This window comes from Podarcis cretensis (genome assembly GCF_951804945.1).
Source record: "Podarcis cretensis genome assembly, chromosome: 4".
In the NCBI taxonomy this organism is placed as follows: domain Eukaryota; kingdom Metazoa; phylum Chordata; class Lepidosauria; order Squamata; family Lacertidae; genus Podarcis; species Podarcis cretensis.
In genome coordinates, this window is record NC_137173.1 from 67765441 (window position 1) to 67784762 (window position 19322).

The 19322-nt window shown below is 42.5% G+C and overlaps 1 protein-coding gene across 2 annotated transcripts; it reads left to right on the top strand.

Annotated features, from left to right (window-relative positions):
• Positions 1-955: 955 nt before the first annotated feature.
• Positions 956-15761, top strand: CLTRN (collectrin, amino acid transport regulator). 2 transcript variants are annotated; one of them, XM_079973094.1, is made up of 8 exons: positions 956-1368; positions 1501-1740; positions 2112-2195; positions 3069-3127; positions 7189-7274; positions 9757-9870; positions 11475-11669; positions 14225-15761. In XM_079973094.1, the coding sequence occupies exons 3-8, from the start codon at positions 2129-2131 to the stop codon at positions 14382-14384; spliced, it is 681 nt and encodes a 226-aa protein (XP_079829220.1). In that variant the 5' UTR covers positions 956-1368; positions 1501-1740; positions 2112-2128; the 3' UTR covers positions 14385-15761. The 2 variants fall into 2 exon arrangements, with proteins under 2 accessions (XP_079829220.1, XP_079829219.1); XM_079973093.1 differs by having other exon boundaries at positions 956-1740.
• Positions 15762-19322: the final 3561 nt, after the last annotated feature.

Here is a 19322-nt window from a genome sequence, read left to right on the forward strand (position 1 = left end):
AATGGATCCCTAAGATGGTTGGAATGCACCTCCTTCCAGCAACTCCTGCAGGCAAGTTGGTGTCTAATTGCTCTAATTTCCTTTACACCACATAATTGAGGTTGTCTGGGCAACCCAGGACCTCCATTCACACTGTCCAGGCTTGTGCCCAGGGGAGGTCATTTCAGTGCTGCAAACACAGCAGTTTGACTCTCAATACAGATAGATGCCAACAGCACACGAAGGAGGAAAGGGAGAGTGACAAGAATGGTTTAAAAAATTCCAGCAATATTGTTCCAGAGATAGTTTCACCATGCAAAACAAAAGCAAGTAAAATTGAGCCTCAGCTGAAGTTATTTTGGTATATATGCTACAAGCTTTCAAAGAGTAGAATTCCAAGTATATGTTAATTAGTCTGTGGTTACTACCCAAGATGATGCTAGACACACACCATTTTGCATTACAGAGAAGTCCCAGTGATTTCCTTGGAACTTAGTTTCCCCCCCCCCCATACAACTACACATAAAGGCCAGCTAGACAGAGCCAAATAACTCGTACACACGTGAGTTTCAAGAATGAATACATAAATTATTGTTTGTATTATTTATTTATTTATTTAGTTAGTTAGTTAGTTAGTATACCACCCTTCCTCCAAGGATCACACGGCAGTTTACAGTTTATAAAAATACCAACGTACATAACATAAAAACCAACAAAGCAATAACACCCTCCACACACACAGTTTACACGGCCATAGATTGTTTAATTTGCCAAATGCCTGAGAGAAGAATAATGTTTTTTGCCTGGCACCTAAAGATAGGTAACGAAGGCACCAGGCGAGTCTCCCTGGGGAAGAGCATTCCACAAATGGGGAGCCATTGCAGAAAAGGCCTGTTCTCATCTCGACACCCTCCGGACCTCTCGTGGAGGAGGCACACAAAGAAGGGCCTCAGATGACGATAACAGGGTCTTAGTCTGTTTGCGTGGGGAGAGGTGGTCCTTGAGATACTGCGGTCACATGGTGTATTTGAAAGTCACGCCTCTGAAATTCATTAAGTCTTAGGGCCCTCCAGCCAGCTGGTTGTGTGTGTTCCGTTGGTGATGCTGTGTATCTGACTGAGTACAGTAGCCACAGGTTCAAATGGAGCTGGCAAACAGCATCTTTTCCCTTGATATGTCCTCACATAAAAATGACTGTTCAGGTAGCCTTTACTGTAATGCACAGCTTGGGACTGAGATCATCAATATTCTAAAGCAGACATACTTTCTGCTTCTTCTGAAGCAGCAGATGACATCCAGCAGGCAAAAAGAACATGTTGCCCTCCAAAAGCTGATGGACTCCAGCTTCCATTAATCCCTCCCAGACAGCGTGACTAGTGACCAGGGATGGTAAGAATTTCAGTTCACAGCATCTTGAGGCCACAGGTTCACCACCTGTGCTCCTACAGACTGCTGAATTGTCAAGTTTTACAATGCAAAACGGATTGTTTTTCTCTCTCCCTCATATCCCGTGATCTCCAGGAGGTCCTGTTATGTCACCACAGTGGAATGCAGCAGAATGCCAACAACAATCCAAAACCCTTTGAAAAATATTTACAACTAACAAACATAAAATCAGGGCGAAAGTTTTGTATGGCCATTTAGCTGGGGACAAGATGAGAGGTCGAAGAGTACAGTTCTCTAGACAAGTGTGTTGCTTCCCGGTTGTTTTGTTTACTTCCATCCAAGGCTATTTGTCTACGTGACATATTCTTTTGGCAGGTAACTTCCTTCGCAATTTATGATCGTGTGGGGCAGTATAGTACAAATTCACTAAATAGGTTAAAAAAACCCAGCATTTAAATAAGGTGGTATGTGTGTGGTGTTTATGACTGAGAGGATAAAGTGTTCAGTTGTTGGATATTTATTATATGAAATGTTATGAGAAAGAAATACTTCTTACCTGCTTTATTCAGGTGCACCTAAAGAGATAAAAGGATGAAAACGGATGCTTCCCCAACTGTTTTTGCTAAGATAAAGGGGGTTAATTATTAAACTTTCTACTTCATCATTTCCTAGTTCTGCTGATGCTTTAATCCTGGGTCATTGGAAGTTTAAGACTGCATTACAGTCTTTTTTGTTTTTCCCTGAAGTTTCCAAGTCTGGAAGGATGTTAGGGGGGCTGCTGCTTGCATCTGCCTGGGTTGCTGTTGCATATCCTGAATTTTGCAAACCAGGTAAGATTCCATTTTATGCCTTAACCTTCAGTCGCTGTCGTTTTGACAATCTGGCACATTGAAAACCCAGGACCGTAGTTCTATGTATACTTCGAAGTAAGCCTTAGAAGTGGGACTGATTTCTAAAGAACCATTTCTGAATACGAAATGATACTGGGTTGCCTTTGCAATCAGGAATGCCTTTATTAGGGTTAAAATAACTCTGAGAATCCTGATGGGGCAATTCACAGAAGCTTTCCAATAATATCCTCTTTGTCACCAATCGTTTAACACTGGTTGGCAGGTCTTTGAAAAATAATGACAAATCTGTATAAGCGGTCCATGATTTCTCCACAATTTGTTGGTGGGTGGGTGGCATTCAAATGTACAGATTTTCTTCTTTTATGTCCGAATCCTAAGCAAAGTTATCTGGAAATCCCCACCCCCTGACATCAGTAGAACGTTCCAAGTACAGTAATTGTACTTGGGGGTCTCTATTTCCTGAAATATATTCAGAACACATTTATTTGAAATACCTCTGAACTGCCCTTCATCACATTGCAATATAAGGGTGGGGTATTTTCATAGCTGTCAACTTTTCCCTTTTCTTGCGAGGAATCCTATTCGGAATAAGGGAATTTCCCTTTAAAAAAGGGAAAAGTTGACAGCTACGGGTATTTTTGCTCAACATAACAGGGATAATAATATAAATTAAGACCAACCTATAGAACTACAACATAAAAATACAAGGAGGAGATAAAATCAGAATATGAGCAATAATGATAATAATAATGCTCTGATGCACTGAAGAACACAAATGAATAACAAAGCTCCATTGACTAATTTATACGTGCATGAATATACATTTTACTTTATCCTTTTTCTTTGTAATAGATGCAGAGAATGCTTTCAAAGTGCGGATTAGTATCAAAAGAGCTCTAGGAGATAATGCAGTAAGTGAAATATTTACATCCACTTTTTCTGGTGAAAGTTTTACAAGAGGCCGATTAGTGCTAACTGTGTCGTAAAAGAGATATAAGCTTGCCTATGAAAGTTATTAAATTATCCATCCAGTAAATTTTCTGACAAATTGTTTTTTCCTTCTTTGAGATCTGAGCAACGCTGCTTGAGGAGATACAATGCTTTTCATCCATTTTAAAAACAAACACACTTTCCACAGCAGACTTCCAGACTGTCATTCTTTTCTAAACTACTGTATTTCAAGTACTTACGCTTAGTATGAAACACACAGTTTATGAGGCTGTCAAACCCTATTGGAATCATTATTTTGGTTGTCAGCTGCATAGATCGAGACTATTGAAGGATTAAATGAATGTTATCAAATACTGTGGTCATGTAACTCTCTTTGTTGGAGTAAGCGTATTTTATGTCAGCTTCTGGCTGCTTCAGACATCTCTTCTAGAGAAGGAAACAACAGCTTTTGTTCAGTTGCATGTATACCATATGGTGCCACTTGAAAGAATAACCAGCTGTCCTCTACCCTGATAAGACAAACCTGTATATGAAGGCTCACCAGGGTCTGCCCCTCTACAAGTCCCAATGCTCCTGGATCTACCAAGGCAGCTCTGTCAGCTATACCAGTTATTTTTATTAACATTAACAACATTAACATTTATATACCTCCCTTCATCCAAAGATCTCAGGGAGGTTCACAAGATAAAAATACATAATAAGAATAATTTGTTATTTATACCCCACCCATCTGGCTGGGTTTCCGCAGCCACTCTGGGCGGCTCCCAACAGAACACCAATAACAATAATAAAAAATCAGCAACATCCCTAAACAGGGCTGCCTTCAGATGTCTTCTAAAAGTCAGATACGGTGGACGCTTGGGTTGCGAATGTGATCCGTGTGGGCTGCACGTTCGCAACCCACAGCATTTGCAACCTGTGTGTGCGCATGCGCGGGTTGCGATTCAGCGCTTCTGCGCATGCGCAAAGTGCGATTTAGTGCTTCTGTGGATGCGTGACCGCCGAAACCCAAAAGTAACCCGTTCCGGTACTTCCAGGTTTTGGCGCTCCGCAACCCGAAAAAACGCAACCTGAAGCGTCTGTAACCCAAGGTATGACTGTAGTTGTTTATTTCCTTGACATCTGAAGGAAGGGCGTAGCTCAGGGTGGGTGCCACTACCAAGAAGGCCTTGTAGCTTCTTGCAGGGAGGGAAGCGCCAGAAGGCCCTTGGTGTTGGATCTCAGAAAAGCACAAATAAACAGAACAAGAACAAAACTATAACCACCCCCCATGAACACATGTAAAAGGTTGTAGAATACAGTGGTACTTCAGGTTAAGTACTTAATTCGTTCCGGAGGTCCGTACTTAACCTGAAACTGTTCTTAACCCGAAGCACCACTTTAGCTAATGGGGCCTCCTGCTGATGCGACGCCGCCGGAGCACAATTTCTGTTCTCATCCTGAAGCAAAGTTCTTAACCTGAAGCACTATTTCTGGGTTAGCGGAGTCTGTAACCTGAAGCGTATGTAACCTGAAGCATATGTAACCTGAGGTACCACTGTATTAGTTTATATGAGGAGAGACGCTCCTTGAGGTATTGTGGTCCTTAGCCATTTAAGGCTTTATAGGTCAAAACCAGCTCAAATTAAGAAGGTCCTTAAGTGGACTTTTCCTAAGAAACCAGAGGCTTTTCTCTTGGGCATGGTTGGCCAATCGGTGCTAAAGAAGGATAGGATTTTCTTTATGTATGCCACTACAGCAGCAAGAATTCTACTGGCAAAGTATTGGAAGATGCAAGAACTACCTACTCTGGAAGAATGGCAAACAAAGGTGATCGACTTTATGGGACTGGCCGAGATGACGGGCAGAATCCGTGACCAGGGGAAAGAGACAGTGGAGGAGGACTGGAAGAAATTTAAAATATATCTTAAAAACAATTGTAAAATTGAGGAATGTTAAGATGTCAGGGGGTAAGAGGTAAAGAATTGCAGCAGTAACTAAAAAATTAAAGGAAATTTTATGAAAGGGAATTAAGACAATGGACCTAAGGGTTGCTAAAGAATCATTAAACAAGGATGCAAGGAAGGGGAGGCATGGGGAAGTCAAAAGAAAGAAGGGTATGAAATGAGGAATTTAAAGTTACATGGGTTTAATTGTTATGTGCCTTATCTGTTTTTTGTTTTTCTTTTGTCTGTTCTGTTGAGTTTTTATTACTTGTTTGAAAAATCAATAAAAATTAATTTAAAAAAAAAAATATAGGTCAAAACCAGCTCTTTGAATTGGGCCCAAAAACTAATTGGCAGCCAGGATGAGTGTAACAGGTTCAAAGCATTTTTCCTCAGTGAGCAACCTGGCTGCTGAATTCTGCTCCAGCTGAAGTTTCCGATCTGTCTTCAGAGGCAGCCCTATGTATAATGCATTGCAGTAATCCAGCCTAGAGGTTACCAGAGCATAGACTGCCGAAGTTAGGCATGGGCCACATGCCAAAGCTGATGGAAGGCACAGCAAAGGACCCAGGAATACCCCAAGCGATGTACCTGCTCCTTCAAAGGGAGTGTAACCCCAGCAATAGCAGGCAACTTCCCATCCATCCAGTCTAGCGAACCACCCACTAACAGTGCCTCGGTCTTATTAGAGTGAGTTTGGTGGCTGTCATCTAGTCCATTGCCGGGGCAAGGCAACGGTCCACCACATCCACTGCCTCACCTGCAGATGTAAAGAAGTAGAGCTGTGTGCCATCAGCATAACCCCAAACTCTGCATGGCCCCACTCAGCAGTTTCATGTAGATGTTAAACAGCATGGGAGATAACATTGAGCCCTGAGGAACTCCACACTGAAGGCTCCATGGGGCTTCTCTCCAAGCATCAATGACCATCCAAATAGGACCAGAACTACTGCAAAGCAATGCTACCCATCCCTGACTTGGACAGCTGCTCCAGAAGAATACCATGGTTGATGGTATTGAAAGCCACTAAGACAGGGTGGTCCAAATTTTCATACCAAGTGGGTTGCAAGAGTGCTGCCTTGTCATGCGGGGGCAGGGAGTGAGGTCAAAATTTGATGCCCCCACCCAGATTTAAATACCTAGAACAGTGACATAATCATTGTGAAATATTTTATTTGTATTATATTGTATTTAAGGACGTCAAATTCATTAAAATACCAATTCACCTGATGTGCAAACCTTTTGTATGTCTAGTGAGTCAGCATTCATAGCTATGGGTACATTCGTCTACTGCATCTAACCTACTTTACTGGAACACAAAAGGAATATTTTGAAATTCTAGGAAATTACAAATCATTCTTCCTAACTAAAGAAACAAGGAAGAGAATTTTTAACCGGGATAAAAATTTACATTGGATATAAAGATACATTAAGTTCAAACTTCATTTAATTACAAATGAACTAATCTGAATTATTGCCCAATTAAATGTGGATGCTTTGATTATTTCTAGGTAACATGTTCAAACATAAATCATTTTTGCATTCACTGTTTTGCTCTTTGTTGTTCTTTTCACAGGAGAGATTGGGAACTGGTGATATCCTGGCCAAATCCAGATCCCTAACAGTTGTTGTCTGCTCCCTCTCCCCGCAGCTGTGGCCCAGTTTCCATATTAGAATAATAGAATAGAATATGTAGCTGTGATCACGGGATTCTGGATCAAACTACATGTTCCACCTCTGCTGCATGTCTTCAAACCAAGCCTGACTGCTTTTTCTTCTTTGCTAAGGACTTTGTAGGCCAAAAGGGCACTTGGAATTGTGCCTGGAACATAACCATCAGCTCTCAAGTACAAGTGACAGGCAACTGCTGGCTAAAGTTTCCAGATTTTATCTTTGTAATAAGAGCACCTTTTGATAGGAAGGCCAGATACAAACTTAACTAATTTAACAAATACATTTAACTAATTTAACTAATAAATACACAGCACATTGTAGTTACCTAGTCTGAGTTTCTCATGAGCATGTTAGGTGAAAAGTAATAAAATCTTCTCCCTCTGCCTCACTATCCATAACAGTGTATGTGTGTGTTTTTACAGTATACTTGGGATGCTAATGAAGAATACCTGTTTAAAGCAATGGTGGCTTTTGCCATGAGAAGATATTTCAGCCAAGAAACCACCCAGTGAGTATGCCTAATTTTCCTGTCAGTCAGCCTTCCCCAACCTGGCGCCCTCGAGATGCTTTGGATTAAAACTCCTACCAGGCCCAGCCAGATGCAATTCAGAGCACCCACACTCCAGAATGATGCAGAGCAAAAGACTTGAAACACAGAGCACTTGCTAAAGTAATTTGGGATAAAGCCCAAGGCCCTGCTGTTCCAAAAAAGGAGCCAGCAATCTCAAGTGGTCCAGTAAACTAAACATTCAATTGAACATGCCTAAAGTAAAGTAAGAGCCCAGAAGGGGGAAACTTGTTTCCTGGAAACTGGAAGAAGAATATCAGCAGCTCCTTTTGTTTTATCTCTTTGTCATCACTATCTAGCTTGAAGGAGGCTCTTCTGCATCAGATATTCTGAACAGGTTTACATTTGTTTATAAGCATATTTGCTTTTTGCTGGAGCAAGCAGAAACAGTCCCAATGTAAATGCAAATTTTGCACATCCATATTAAGAAATAATAACATTTTGACAAACAGCTTTCCCCCCAGCGGTGATTTAACCATACTTTGTGTCTTACTTAACAGACCTGTCAAATTATTTGTGCAATTCCTAAAGGACAACACACTAGGCGTTGATCATTCTATGTTAAAACGTACTGTAGCCTTTGTGAGGGGTTTGTTACTTCAGTTTCCATAATCTGTGATTTGTTTAAAATGCTGAACAGATGCTTAGTGTGTCAGGGAAGTTAAACTTCAGAACAGCCAATAAGTAAGAACACTTACTTTCATTCAGATGTGTTATGTTAAATCCTTGAGTGCAACTGGGTTGAGTCCAGACCAGTGCCGGAACTACAGAATTTTCCATAGGGGACAAAAGTCTGCCCTGTTGCCCCCTCTCACTGCAGGTTTGTGCCCCCCTGCTAACATGAGAAGGAAGCCTTCATTCTCTTCCTCCATAGAGGTTGGAGTCGGCACCCACCAATGTCGGGTGGCTCAAGACATTTTGCTGCCTGAAGCGAAGGACAAGATGGCACCTTCTCCCAAGAAGCCAATTTGACTGGTAGTTGAATCTTACTCTAATACTGGTGAAAGGACAGTATCTCCCACTGCGCTTGAGGATATCAGGTTAGCATAGGGAGAACAGGGCAAGTCACATGGCATTCGCAGTTCTGTCCCCTCCCTGCACCTCAGCATCTGCCGCCTGAGGCAGCTGCTTCACTCTGCCTCATTGTCAGGCTGGTCCTGTTTCTTCTCTTTGTCAGCCTTCCACCGCTGCCACCACCAAGAAAGGTATTTCTCCCCTACACTGTGTATGTGTGAGAGAGAAACCTCCTCCAGTTGTGATTTTAATTTGTTTTAATGCTGTATTTTATAGTATACCAATAAGTAGTAGCGGAGGTGGTGGTGCTGGTAAATATGCCTTAATTTTTGTATGTATCATGATGAATGACTCCACACCAATTCCATTGATAAAACTAGCAGCAGATGCAACCGAAATACCATAACATGTTATTAAATCTGTAACTTAACATGTAATATAAAAAATAAAACATCAGTAATAAGTAACAGAAATAGTGTTACAGTGCTGTTAAGCAGCCAGAAGATGTCACCGTTAAACAGAGGTAAAATCCTGTGCCGTTTTTTTACCTCAGGAGACTTTTTTTTTTAAAGAGCCATGTTGCGGATGGATCAAGGTCAGAAGGGCCACCAACATTGGCTCTACACACTGATCATCTCCTGCACTAGCCAAAAAGTGGGTTGGACTTTTTAAAGCCCCTCCTTTCTAGTGTGAGCAGCAGAGATGGTGGCAGAACCTCAGCTGCTGGCTTCCATTTTCCAGCTTTGACCACATGGATGGGCAAAAGCAACAAAAGTGCTTTTGTTCCTAGAGGGGAAAAGAATTATGGGATCAGCTATCATGAGAGACAGATATTGAACCTCCAGGCCACCTTTTCCATTTGCTTACAGACTTGGACTAATTTCTGTGAGGCAATGAAGTGCAGGCCAGAAATGCAGGTTTGCTCAGATAAAGTGCTTTGACACTCTAACACAAGCATTTTTGTAATGGGCTTTTTGCAGTTAGGAAAGTAATGGTGAAATGCTCTGAAAAGTGTGGGGTGAACAAATGATTAATAGGAAGATGTATAAATACCCCACAAGCAAATTGGGGTGAATGCTCGATAAACAGGCCTAAGCTGTAAGGAAGAACGATGAGACAGCAACCTAAAAGATTTGGCTCAATGGGCAATCATTGCCTTCCAGAGTCCACTGTGCGACTGGTCTTCTCTCAGTGCTCCATATCCTGTTTTCCATACCACATCTTGAATTGGGGACGTAATAATAAAGAAGAGCGCCTCCTTAATGAAGGGGCTTGATTTCCAGATAACCTTGAACCTGCCCCCTGTCTTTTGACTACTTAGGACTTGGTTGTCATTATTCCCTGTTTGTTGATAATCCCTTTCTTCTTCTTCTTCTTCTTCTTCTTCTTTGTACTAAACTATTCACAGAATTTCCAACGTATTGCTCTGCAACGTAACAGATCGGGTATCATTTTGGTTTGTTGTCACAGATTCATCCACAAACGCAACAATTCCTAGGAGTGATGTGGAAGCTGCCATAAGGTACTGCATCAGCCATTTATATCTTCTCACAATGTTGTTCTAACCAAACATATTGTCTGTTAGTAAGCATTTGCATTGCATTGCTGGTCAGAATTGCTTAGAGTTGCATTTATAGCTCTCCAGTAATTCAATCTTGTAGGCTAGATTCCAAGAGAGTGCTGTGTTCAAATCTACACAGTGGGCTTCATACTAGAACAGGGTTTTAAACCTATGTTCTCTGACTCCATGCCCAAGACTCATTTTTTCACATAAATTTCCTGTTATCAATGCTTTTATTCACTTTGAGCTATATATACAGTATATCCCTTTCATTTGTATCATTGTAAGAATTGCTTTCTGCTTTTATAAAACACAGTGGAAATGTATTTTTCTCTCATTTCCTCATTTATTTATTTTTTAAATCACATTTAAACTGGGAAGTGGGGAGCTTATTTGAGGGGAGAAGAATATCCCATTTTGGGACCTCCATTGTACGTTAGGAATTTGTTAATGATAGTGCCTGTAAATGGGGAATCCCGGAAGATTTCAGTGGAAAACAGTTGTCATGGGTGTTTTTAACTTGCTATGGAACTTAGGTTGTTGTTTTTTAATCATGTTATCTTTTAGAAGTGTATTGCTTCTGGTTTGAATAAATGCGAATGTGTCAATGAATGAGACTGCATTCTTCAAGAAAGATTAACTTTTAAGCTTATGAGCAGATTAAACTGTTTTCTACAGAGAAACTCAAAACCAACTTCACTGCAATTGTGTGTGTCTGGGGCGGGGAGGGGATTACTGATTTGTTGGACCAGGGTAAGAATAGTGGAATGCACTTTGTTTTGGCTGCTCTTCGAAGCATTTACACTCTGCATAAGAAGATTTACCGTAAGTCTCTTTCTTCATCCAGGGCATGCAGTTCTAGCACCTTGGACTTAGAAATGTTGGTCATCATGATAGGAGATGTTGTTGAAATGTTTGTTATGGTACCATCAGCTCCTATTGCTAAAGGACAGCTAAGAACTAATAAAAATGCTGCCCAGTGCTGAATTCAGGGTGGGGGGGAAACAGAATAGGTTTTTAATGAAATCCACAAGCCCCACACCCCAATTTTAACCAAGCTATGGTCTCCCAGAACATTGTAAAACCAGTAAGAACTCAACGTGTGGTTTGGTAAAAAGGACAAGGTCCTTGTAATTCAAGCACCGCTCCTTTTGATTTTTGCCATCAATTTTGATTTTAATTAATTTTTATAATGTTTTTATAATGTTGCACTGTTTTAGTGTTGTTAGCCACCCTGAGCCCAGCTTCGGCTGGGGAGGGCGGGATATAAATAAAATTTATTATTATTATTATTATTATTATTATTATTATTATTATTATTATTATTATTTTATGTGGCACCACAGCAGCCCAAAGCAGACTGAAGGGCTGAAGTGAAGAGGAGAGGAAGGGGAAATCCCATCCAGTGGTATAACGTTGGATCTTGCCCAAAACGTTTACGTGTATAACAGTTGTCATAAAATGCATCACTATTTTTTCAGTCACCAAAATTTATAATGTGAAAACAAAACAATTAATGAAAGGGGGAAATGAACAAGACGTTCTACTTCGTATCTCTTTTTAAGGAAGAACAAAAACCGAATCAACAGTGCCTTTTTACTGAATGATGATGCGCTGCAGTTTCTGGAAATCTCGTCCACTTTAGCACCACCAGTTGAAGGCTCTGTGCCGACGTGGCTGATTGTGTTTGGTGTTGTCCTTTGCATCATTACGGTTGGAATTGCTTACCTTATAATATCCGGAATCCATCAACGCAAGAGGTGAACGCTGCATGTTTTTATGTTTTTGCATTGGCTTTTAAGGGAACTGTAGGTTTTGGGAGGGAGCGGTTGCTTAAAATGTATTTCCATCCCTTCACTGAGACTTCAAGAGACCTAACAGCAATAATTCAGAAACAAAGAGGTCAGTTTTAAAAAGTTCAAAAACAGAACTTCCAAATTTATGGATTTTCCCAAAAAGTCAAAGGAGAATAATACATTCATGAACTAGCCATATCATAAACATGCCAGGAGAAAACAGTTTCATTTAGCACTTAGCACTTGAATACTGTGAGGCAGGGGATCAGCCAGATCTACTGAGAAGAGTTTGGATTTGATATCCCACTTTATCACTACCCGAAGGAGTCTCAAAGCGGCTAACATTCTCCTTTCCCTTCCTCCCCCACAACAAACACTCTGTGAGGTGAGTGGGGCTGAGAGACTTCAAAGAAGTGTAACTAGCCCAAGGTCACCCAGCAGCTGCATGTGGAGGAGTGGTGACGCGAACCCAGTTCACCAGATTACAAATCTACCGCTCTTAACCACTACACCACACCAGCTCTCCACACCGAGGCAATGGGTTCCATAGCCTAGGTACCATAATGGAGAAGAGCTCTCCCATGTACAAACCAGCTATTCCTTTGAAGGTGGTGGGACACAGAATTGGATCACCGACCTGAGCTGGAGAGCAAGATATATGGGAGGAGGCTGGTCAAATTTGTTGGTCAAATTCATAACAAAAAGGGAAAAGTCATATTTAACTACCAGTTTCTATTTGGGGGCAGGGGAGTGCGGTCTTGCTCCTGCTTCTTGATCTCCCTGCAACTTTCAATACCTGGCCTCTGGCAGCTAAGTTCTAGGGTTGTCACAGGGTGTTATTTTCTCCCCAGTGCTATTTCATATCCATATGAAGTTGCTGGGAGATTTGGAGCAAGGTGTGAGTGCCTGGATCAGTGCCTGGATGCAGCGGTGGGATGGAATAGAGAAAATAAGCCGAGCGTGAATCCTGGCAAGGAGGCGGCAGTGTAGGCGAGTGGTTCCAGTGTCTGATCAATTGGTCCATTGCCTGCCCTGAATGGGGTTGCACCTCCCCTAAAGGAGCAGGTATCAGTCTGGTAGCATTTCTGCATCCAGCTGTGTCACGGGAGGCCCAGGCAGCCTGTGTGGCTAGAAGCATCTTTTACCAGCAGCAGATGGCTGTTCCTAGACAGGAAGAGCTTGACCTCAGTAGCTCAGGCATTGGTGACTTCAGGGTTGGATTTAAGTCTCTGCTCTCTTATGTGGGACTTCCCTTGTGCCTGACCCAAAATCTACAGTTAGTGAAGGATGCCGCAGCACAGCTGCTGACAGGTGTGCGACCCTGTCAACATGCAACATCTCTGCACTGGCTGACAATCTGTTACCGGGCCAAGTTCTAGGTGTTATTACTTGGAACCAGTTTCCTTGTGGGTCCACCTTACTCCATATATGCCCACCTGACATTGCACTACACGTGGCCTCAATGGGTGAATGGCTTTGGGCCATTTGAGGGAGACATGAAAGTGAAGGCAGTCATGTGAACAAGGCCTCTGAAGATGCGGTTGTAGAAGATCCATGTTGCAATCAAGGAAAGCACTTTCCATTTATTTTTAGCAAAGCTCACCACCCAAGGATTTGCAGCAGAACTATATACTTTTATGGCAGTTAGTATTGCTGATATGCAAGTCCTGACTGAGCTTGTTCCCGCATGTATTATGGAGCTGAAGAAATGCTGTGGCTGACCTTTGAGTCTGTTATCTCCCCATAGCAGCTGATGCTTCATCATATATGGCAGGGGAGGGTCCCTGCGAATCAGTGGTTGGCAAGGTCAGAAATCAATCGGGAAATAGCCCAAGAAGAGATTGCTAAGCTGTTCCTTCTAGTCAAGAAGGAAAAAAACAGGGAAATTTTGGTAGGACAGTCATTGCTTTTATCACAATTATATCAGAGGTGGGGTCATCTAGAAAATAAGTGATGTGAAAGGCAGAATAAACAGATGAAAAAATTGGTTGTGACAGAAGCTGTAGGAAAATTTCTAACTGTAAATGAAGTTCATTTTGTTGATCATGAGAGGTTGATGAATGTGCTAGAATCTCAGTTCTTAAAACAGTATTTGCCAACCTGCTGCCTTCCAGCATGCTGGATTGGGTTGGCAAAGGCTATCTTAAACATAGACGATGCCTTGCTGCTGGATTACAGCACACATACTCAGAGATCTCCTAAGATTGCCTTTAGCCAAGAGCTGTGTCAAATTGCATTGGCAAAGAAAAAGCACAAGGAATATGCCTTTCTCCGGTGCAGCCCTCACAGGGCAGACTGAAGATCCGCATTTATCAGGGTGTAGGTTTTGCATCTTTTGAAGGTGTGGGAAGAGGGCTTACTTACACAGCCAGTAACACTCTAGCCTCGCCTGCTATCTGGCTGCACTGCAGCCCAGATGGTACCAATCCACTGTACTAGAATGGGTTTAGGTACGTTGAAATTATGTTTCCCAAGTCAAGCTTCTCGAGGACAATAACTTCCTTCTCTACTCTTTGCAGACGTAATAAGGCACCTGAAGAAATAGAAGGTTTAGAAGATAAATGTGAAGCAACCGTAACAATGGAAAATGGAATTCCCTGTGATAACTTGGATTTAAAAGCTGGTCGTATTAATGGAGTCTATGCAGCAACAGATGACGAGCGGTTCACACCCTTATGAACTGTCTCAGTTTCTCTCGTGCCCTTCCTTGAGACTCTGCCCTCGTTTTATCTAGCAATTAATGATGATTATCGGAGAACAAGAAGAGAGAAAACTTGTGTACTTTGCCTTGTTTTCATTTGGCGATTCCTTTTATAAGCGTGTTCATACATACACACCCAAATTCAGTTCTCATCGAAAGGTTCATGGAAAGAGCAAATCTGACTCTCAATGCTTAATGTTCTTTGGACCTATCAGAGATTTGAGGACAAAGGCCATTTCACAGCAGGAACAGTATTAGTAGGGATAGATGGATCACTCCATTCCTGCTCCTTATAACTTTTGCATATTTAATCCATAAGCTTGTTCCATCCCACATTCAATTAAAAGGAAAAGAAAAATTGAATGCGTGCACTTTAAAAAATTTAAATATTTTTGAACATATTTCCACAAAATTATTCTTTCAAAAACACATTTCAAAATGTGTATTTCTGGGATCCAGGAACAACCATTTGGATTTCTAACAGGACCCCTGTGTAGCATTTAAAAATGCATTTTTGTATGTTTGGAGCCAAAAGCGACATAACAAGATGCAGAGAAGTGTGAAAGCCGAAGAATAACTGCGTAAGGATCTCTATATATTGATGAGGGAGGTTCAGATCACCAAAATCAAATTCTTCAAGCATCCTGACTTGTTACTAGTATTTAAATGTTTAGTTTCCCTTTGCCTTTTACTTTCCGAGTGAGGGGAAAGAGTGAATTGCTTTGATCCAATATATTAACCAACATGTGAGGCCCATGAGAACAGAGAAACATTGAGAACATTGAGGCCCATGAGAACAGAGAAATGGGGAAATGGGTGAGAAAGGAACATTTGCTGCCCTTAGGGGTTTACGGATGATCACTTTTCAGAGACATGTTGTGCTCTTGTTGCTGTCATTGTGCCTTTGAAGCAAGTTCATGATCTCTTCTGGAACGGCTTTTGAAGATTTCTGCAGGGCTTCAAGAAGTAAAGATGGGGGGGGGGGGACTAGCTTCCTGCTCCATCACTGCTGCCAATAGATGTGCATAGTTTGGTGTAACTGTTATGACCACCTCTGGGCTAACACTCAGAGGTTGAACAGAGGGAAGAAGATTAAGAGGAGCTCATAGCTTGAACCGCAGGGAGCAAGATGAAGCAATAATAGTGCATGTACTGATGTTCAGAGGGAGGAAGCATGCTCAATAGCAGGCCTGTACATGCGTCCTTCTCAACTTGCATGCGTCTCTGCCCCTTCATACAAACTGTGCTTACTGTCTTTTCCAGCTGTAAACCCCATTGAGCAAGGGGATGTATGTCTTTTCCATACATGCTATATGGTGTACTTTTTTAGACAATAAAATATACTATTGCTGAAAGCATCTCAGTCTTTTGAGTTCAAGAACTGTAAAGCAGGTATGGATATCACTACACGAGAGTTTCATTGCGGGGGTTCTGTCATGAACCAGTGACCTTGCACGCTTCTTACACTCAGAACTGTTATGGGATGTCTTAGATAGGCAAGATGAGACATTGCTCTGTCTGTCTAATTCTAGTAGCTGCCAACACTCTGCTCAAGCAGAGAAGGGGTACTGGGTATCCACAAACAGGAGTTCACTAATATTTGGGTGTCTCTGCACTTTCCTTTCTACATACATGGAGAAATGGCCACCATACCAAAGGTAACATGTTAAATTAGGCCTGGGTGTATTCAGGAGTTAAGGGAGTAGAGATGTTACTCTAAACTTGTAAGAGCTCATCCAAGCCTTTAAGTGTTTCTGAAATCAAAAGCACTAGGTTCACTCTTATTAGAAAGGCAGCATTAACTAGTGAAAGGCACAGAACTACCACTGAACACAAATATAGTGCTGTTTTTCTTGGACTAAGATATTCAGCATGTAGAAATAGACCTGCCTTGGGCACATGCTGGGGTCAAAGAAAAGTTGCATTCTTGTCCTGACTGGGCTCAGAATCAGAATCTTCCCAGTGCCTTTCTCATCTTCCACAGGAGGTGTGAATGATAGCCACCTGCCATTGCAGAACTCTCATGAATTCTAGGATGACTTCTGGTCCAAGTCTTGCAAGGCAGAAATATTTAGATTGACACTGGATAACAGTTCTGGGTCTAACTCTGCAAATGCACATCCCCTTCCCTACCCCTGCCTCTCATTCTTTGTCATAGGATGTAGGCCTTCTTGACAGTCAAGCAAGACTTGGACTTGGGGGAAATCATATGAGTCTTGGTCAAAGTGCCATACTTGTCCTCCAGATATAAACATGATATTAAATCCTATAGATTTCAGTGGTACCTCCAAGTTGATTTGCTTACAACAGTAGCCTTACAGCACAATTCTATGTACGTCTACTCAGAGGACCATTGACTTCAATGGGGCTTCCATAGAACTACAGCATGGGTGGTTCCCTCCAGATAGTGGTGGACTACAGCTCCTTGTCTTTCCTGACCATTTGTGTTGGTTGATGGGAGTTGTAGTTCAACACCATCTGGAGGACACCACATTGATTGACTCTTAGATTACAGCTTTAAAACCATAAAGAATCCATTCGGTCTTCAGCCGTTGGTCTCTAACATGTGAGTGGGCCCATTAGTGAGCTGCGGCCTAAAATAAGAATCATAGACTCATAGAATTGTAGAGATGGAAGGGACCGTGAGGGCCATCTTGTCCAACCCCCTGCAATGCAAGAATCCACATTTTGCCCAATGCGGGGCTTGAACAGACAACCTTGAGATTGTCTCATGCTCTACTGATGGTATTATTGTAAGCAAAATGACTGTTCTGCCTTACTTGGCAAAAATCGGTACAAGCAAATGAGGCACCCACAAAGCCTTTGAGTCAGACATGACCCTTGTCTTATTAAGAGACAACTTTTTTAAAAGGTCACAGTGATGCTACAACCGCTCACTGAAAAATCTCAACATTTATATCCCATACATTTCCAGGAAACAGGTTGCAGCACTGGAATGAGCAAACAGAGCTTTCCTGATTTTCTGTCCAGGAGGCAGACAGACAATTGATGCATCACAGAGACACCAGGCTGAAAAGAGATAAGGTTGTTAGCACATAATCGGGAACAAAGAAGAGCTGAGATGCTTGATACAAGCCTAATTCTTTGCAGTTTTAAAGGAAAGAGGTTAACAGATTTTAACACAGAGAATACCCTTTCAGCTCCAGAAGTTAATTGGCAATTTACATTTTTAAATTGCCAGCTGAGTAGCTTTGTAGTAAGATTTTTGCAAATTAAGTTTAGCTTAACCATCCAAACCTTAGAAATATATGTTTATTGTTACTGAGCTATCTTCAGCGATGTTAATAGATATGTACTGTAGTACAGAACAATAATAGTACGGTACTATTACGTACCGTTATAGATATTGAAATGTTAAATGTGTATATTATGATTCTGGGTGGGTGGGTGTGCAATAAACAATATTCCCAGTTTAAAGATTTCTGTGAGTGTAAATTACTGGGTAAATCTGCCGAGATGCACTATTGCCACTTTATAATCATCCTAATTCAGAAGACTCCTAGAACATATGCAAAATGGGTCAACTGGGAATGCTTGCTAACATGTTTGAGAAGTAAGGTATTACGTTTTGGGGGAGAATAACCAATGTGGCTGATAGTTAAAAATCGGTCTATCACATTCTACCAAATGTCTGACAGTAGAGGAATTACATTTGAAGCTGGCACCAGAAATATGGCAGTGTCTGTGAACAGCAGGCTTTCCTGAGGAAAGCATTCCACAGATGGAGGTTATAATCTAGTAATTTCTGGAGGGCCACAGGTTCCCCATCCCTGTACCAGCGGCAGAGCATAAGCCCGCGCTGCCCAGGGTGGGCACGCTCCCGAGTGGGGCATGGCGCAGAGAGGGCCCTCACAGGTGCGGGATGGCCGCTTGGGTGCCTGGAGTGGCATGCACGCCCTGCAGCCAGGGGTGGAGTGAGCTGCCCATGGTGGCCATTCGGCATACCATCTGCCCTCGACTCCCAAACCTCCCCCAAGCTGTCAAAACGAAGGCTGAATGCCGCTGGCAAAGCAGCTCCTCCCCTTACCCTGACGTAGGCTTGGGAGTCGAGGGCAGGCGGCGCGCCGAATGTCACCCCCCTCAGCGAGGGCACCCAAGTCGGTCTGCCCCCACCGCCCCCCCCCTTCCTACCCCCCTGCTCTGCACTGGAAGTGATGATAAAGCACAGGTAGTGTGCAGCTCTGGTGCCACCAATCAATAGTGCTGGCATAAAGGTCTGAAGGGGATCAGTGGTCTAGGAAAAGAGGAGTCAGGGGTCTCAGCAGGCCAAAGGAAGAAGCAAGGGGGTGATCTACAGTAGGGGCTGGGAAGCTTTTGCCGTACAAGGGCTGCATTCCCTCACAGGAAGCCTTCTGGGGGCTATGTACCAGTGGTGGTGGTGGTGGGGTGTGAAGAGGCTAAAAGGGGGCAACATCATTAGATGTGACTTCTATCTTTGAGCTGTAGGCCATATTCTAGTCATGGAAAAGTCAAAGGTTTTTACACACACACACACACACAGAGAGAGAGAGAGAGAGAGAGAGGTTTTCACAGTTGAAGGATACATTCCTTCCAAGCGCAAGCATTTGAGGAAGAAGCAGAGCAGTTAGGAGTGTGATCTGGGGAGGAGTAGTGGCCTGAGGGCTGAATAGAGAGGCTTACTCTCCCCCTTAGGCCAGAGAACCCCCCACCCCTGTGTAGAGGAAAGGAAATGGGGAGAAGGACAAGAGGGCAAGCTGGACGAGGCCTCACAGCCAAGTCCACTGCGACGAGGTCTGTTGGGATGACACTGAAGTCTACATATTGGAGCAAGCCCAATCTTTGGCTGCAGATGACTTATTCCCGTTCTGAAACATGTTCTCAGACATCTGTAAAAATTCGCAAGTTTCCCAAGCTCCGAAAATCTGACAGGACAG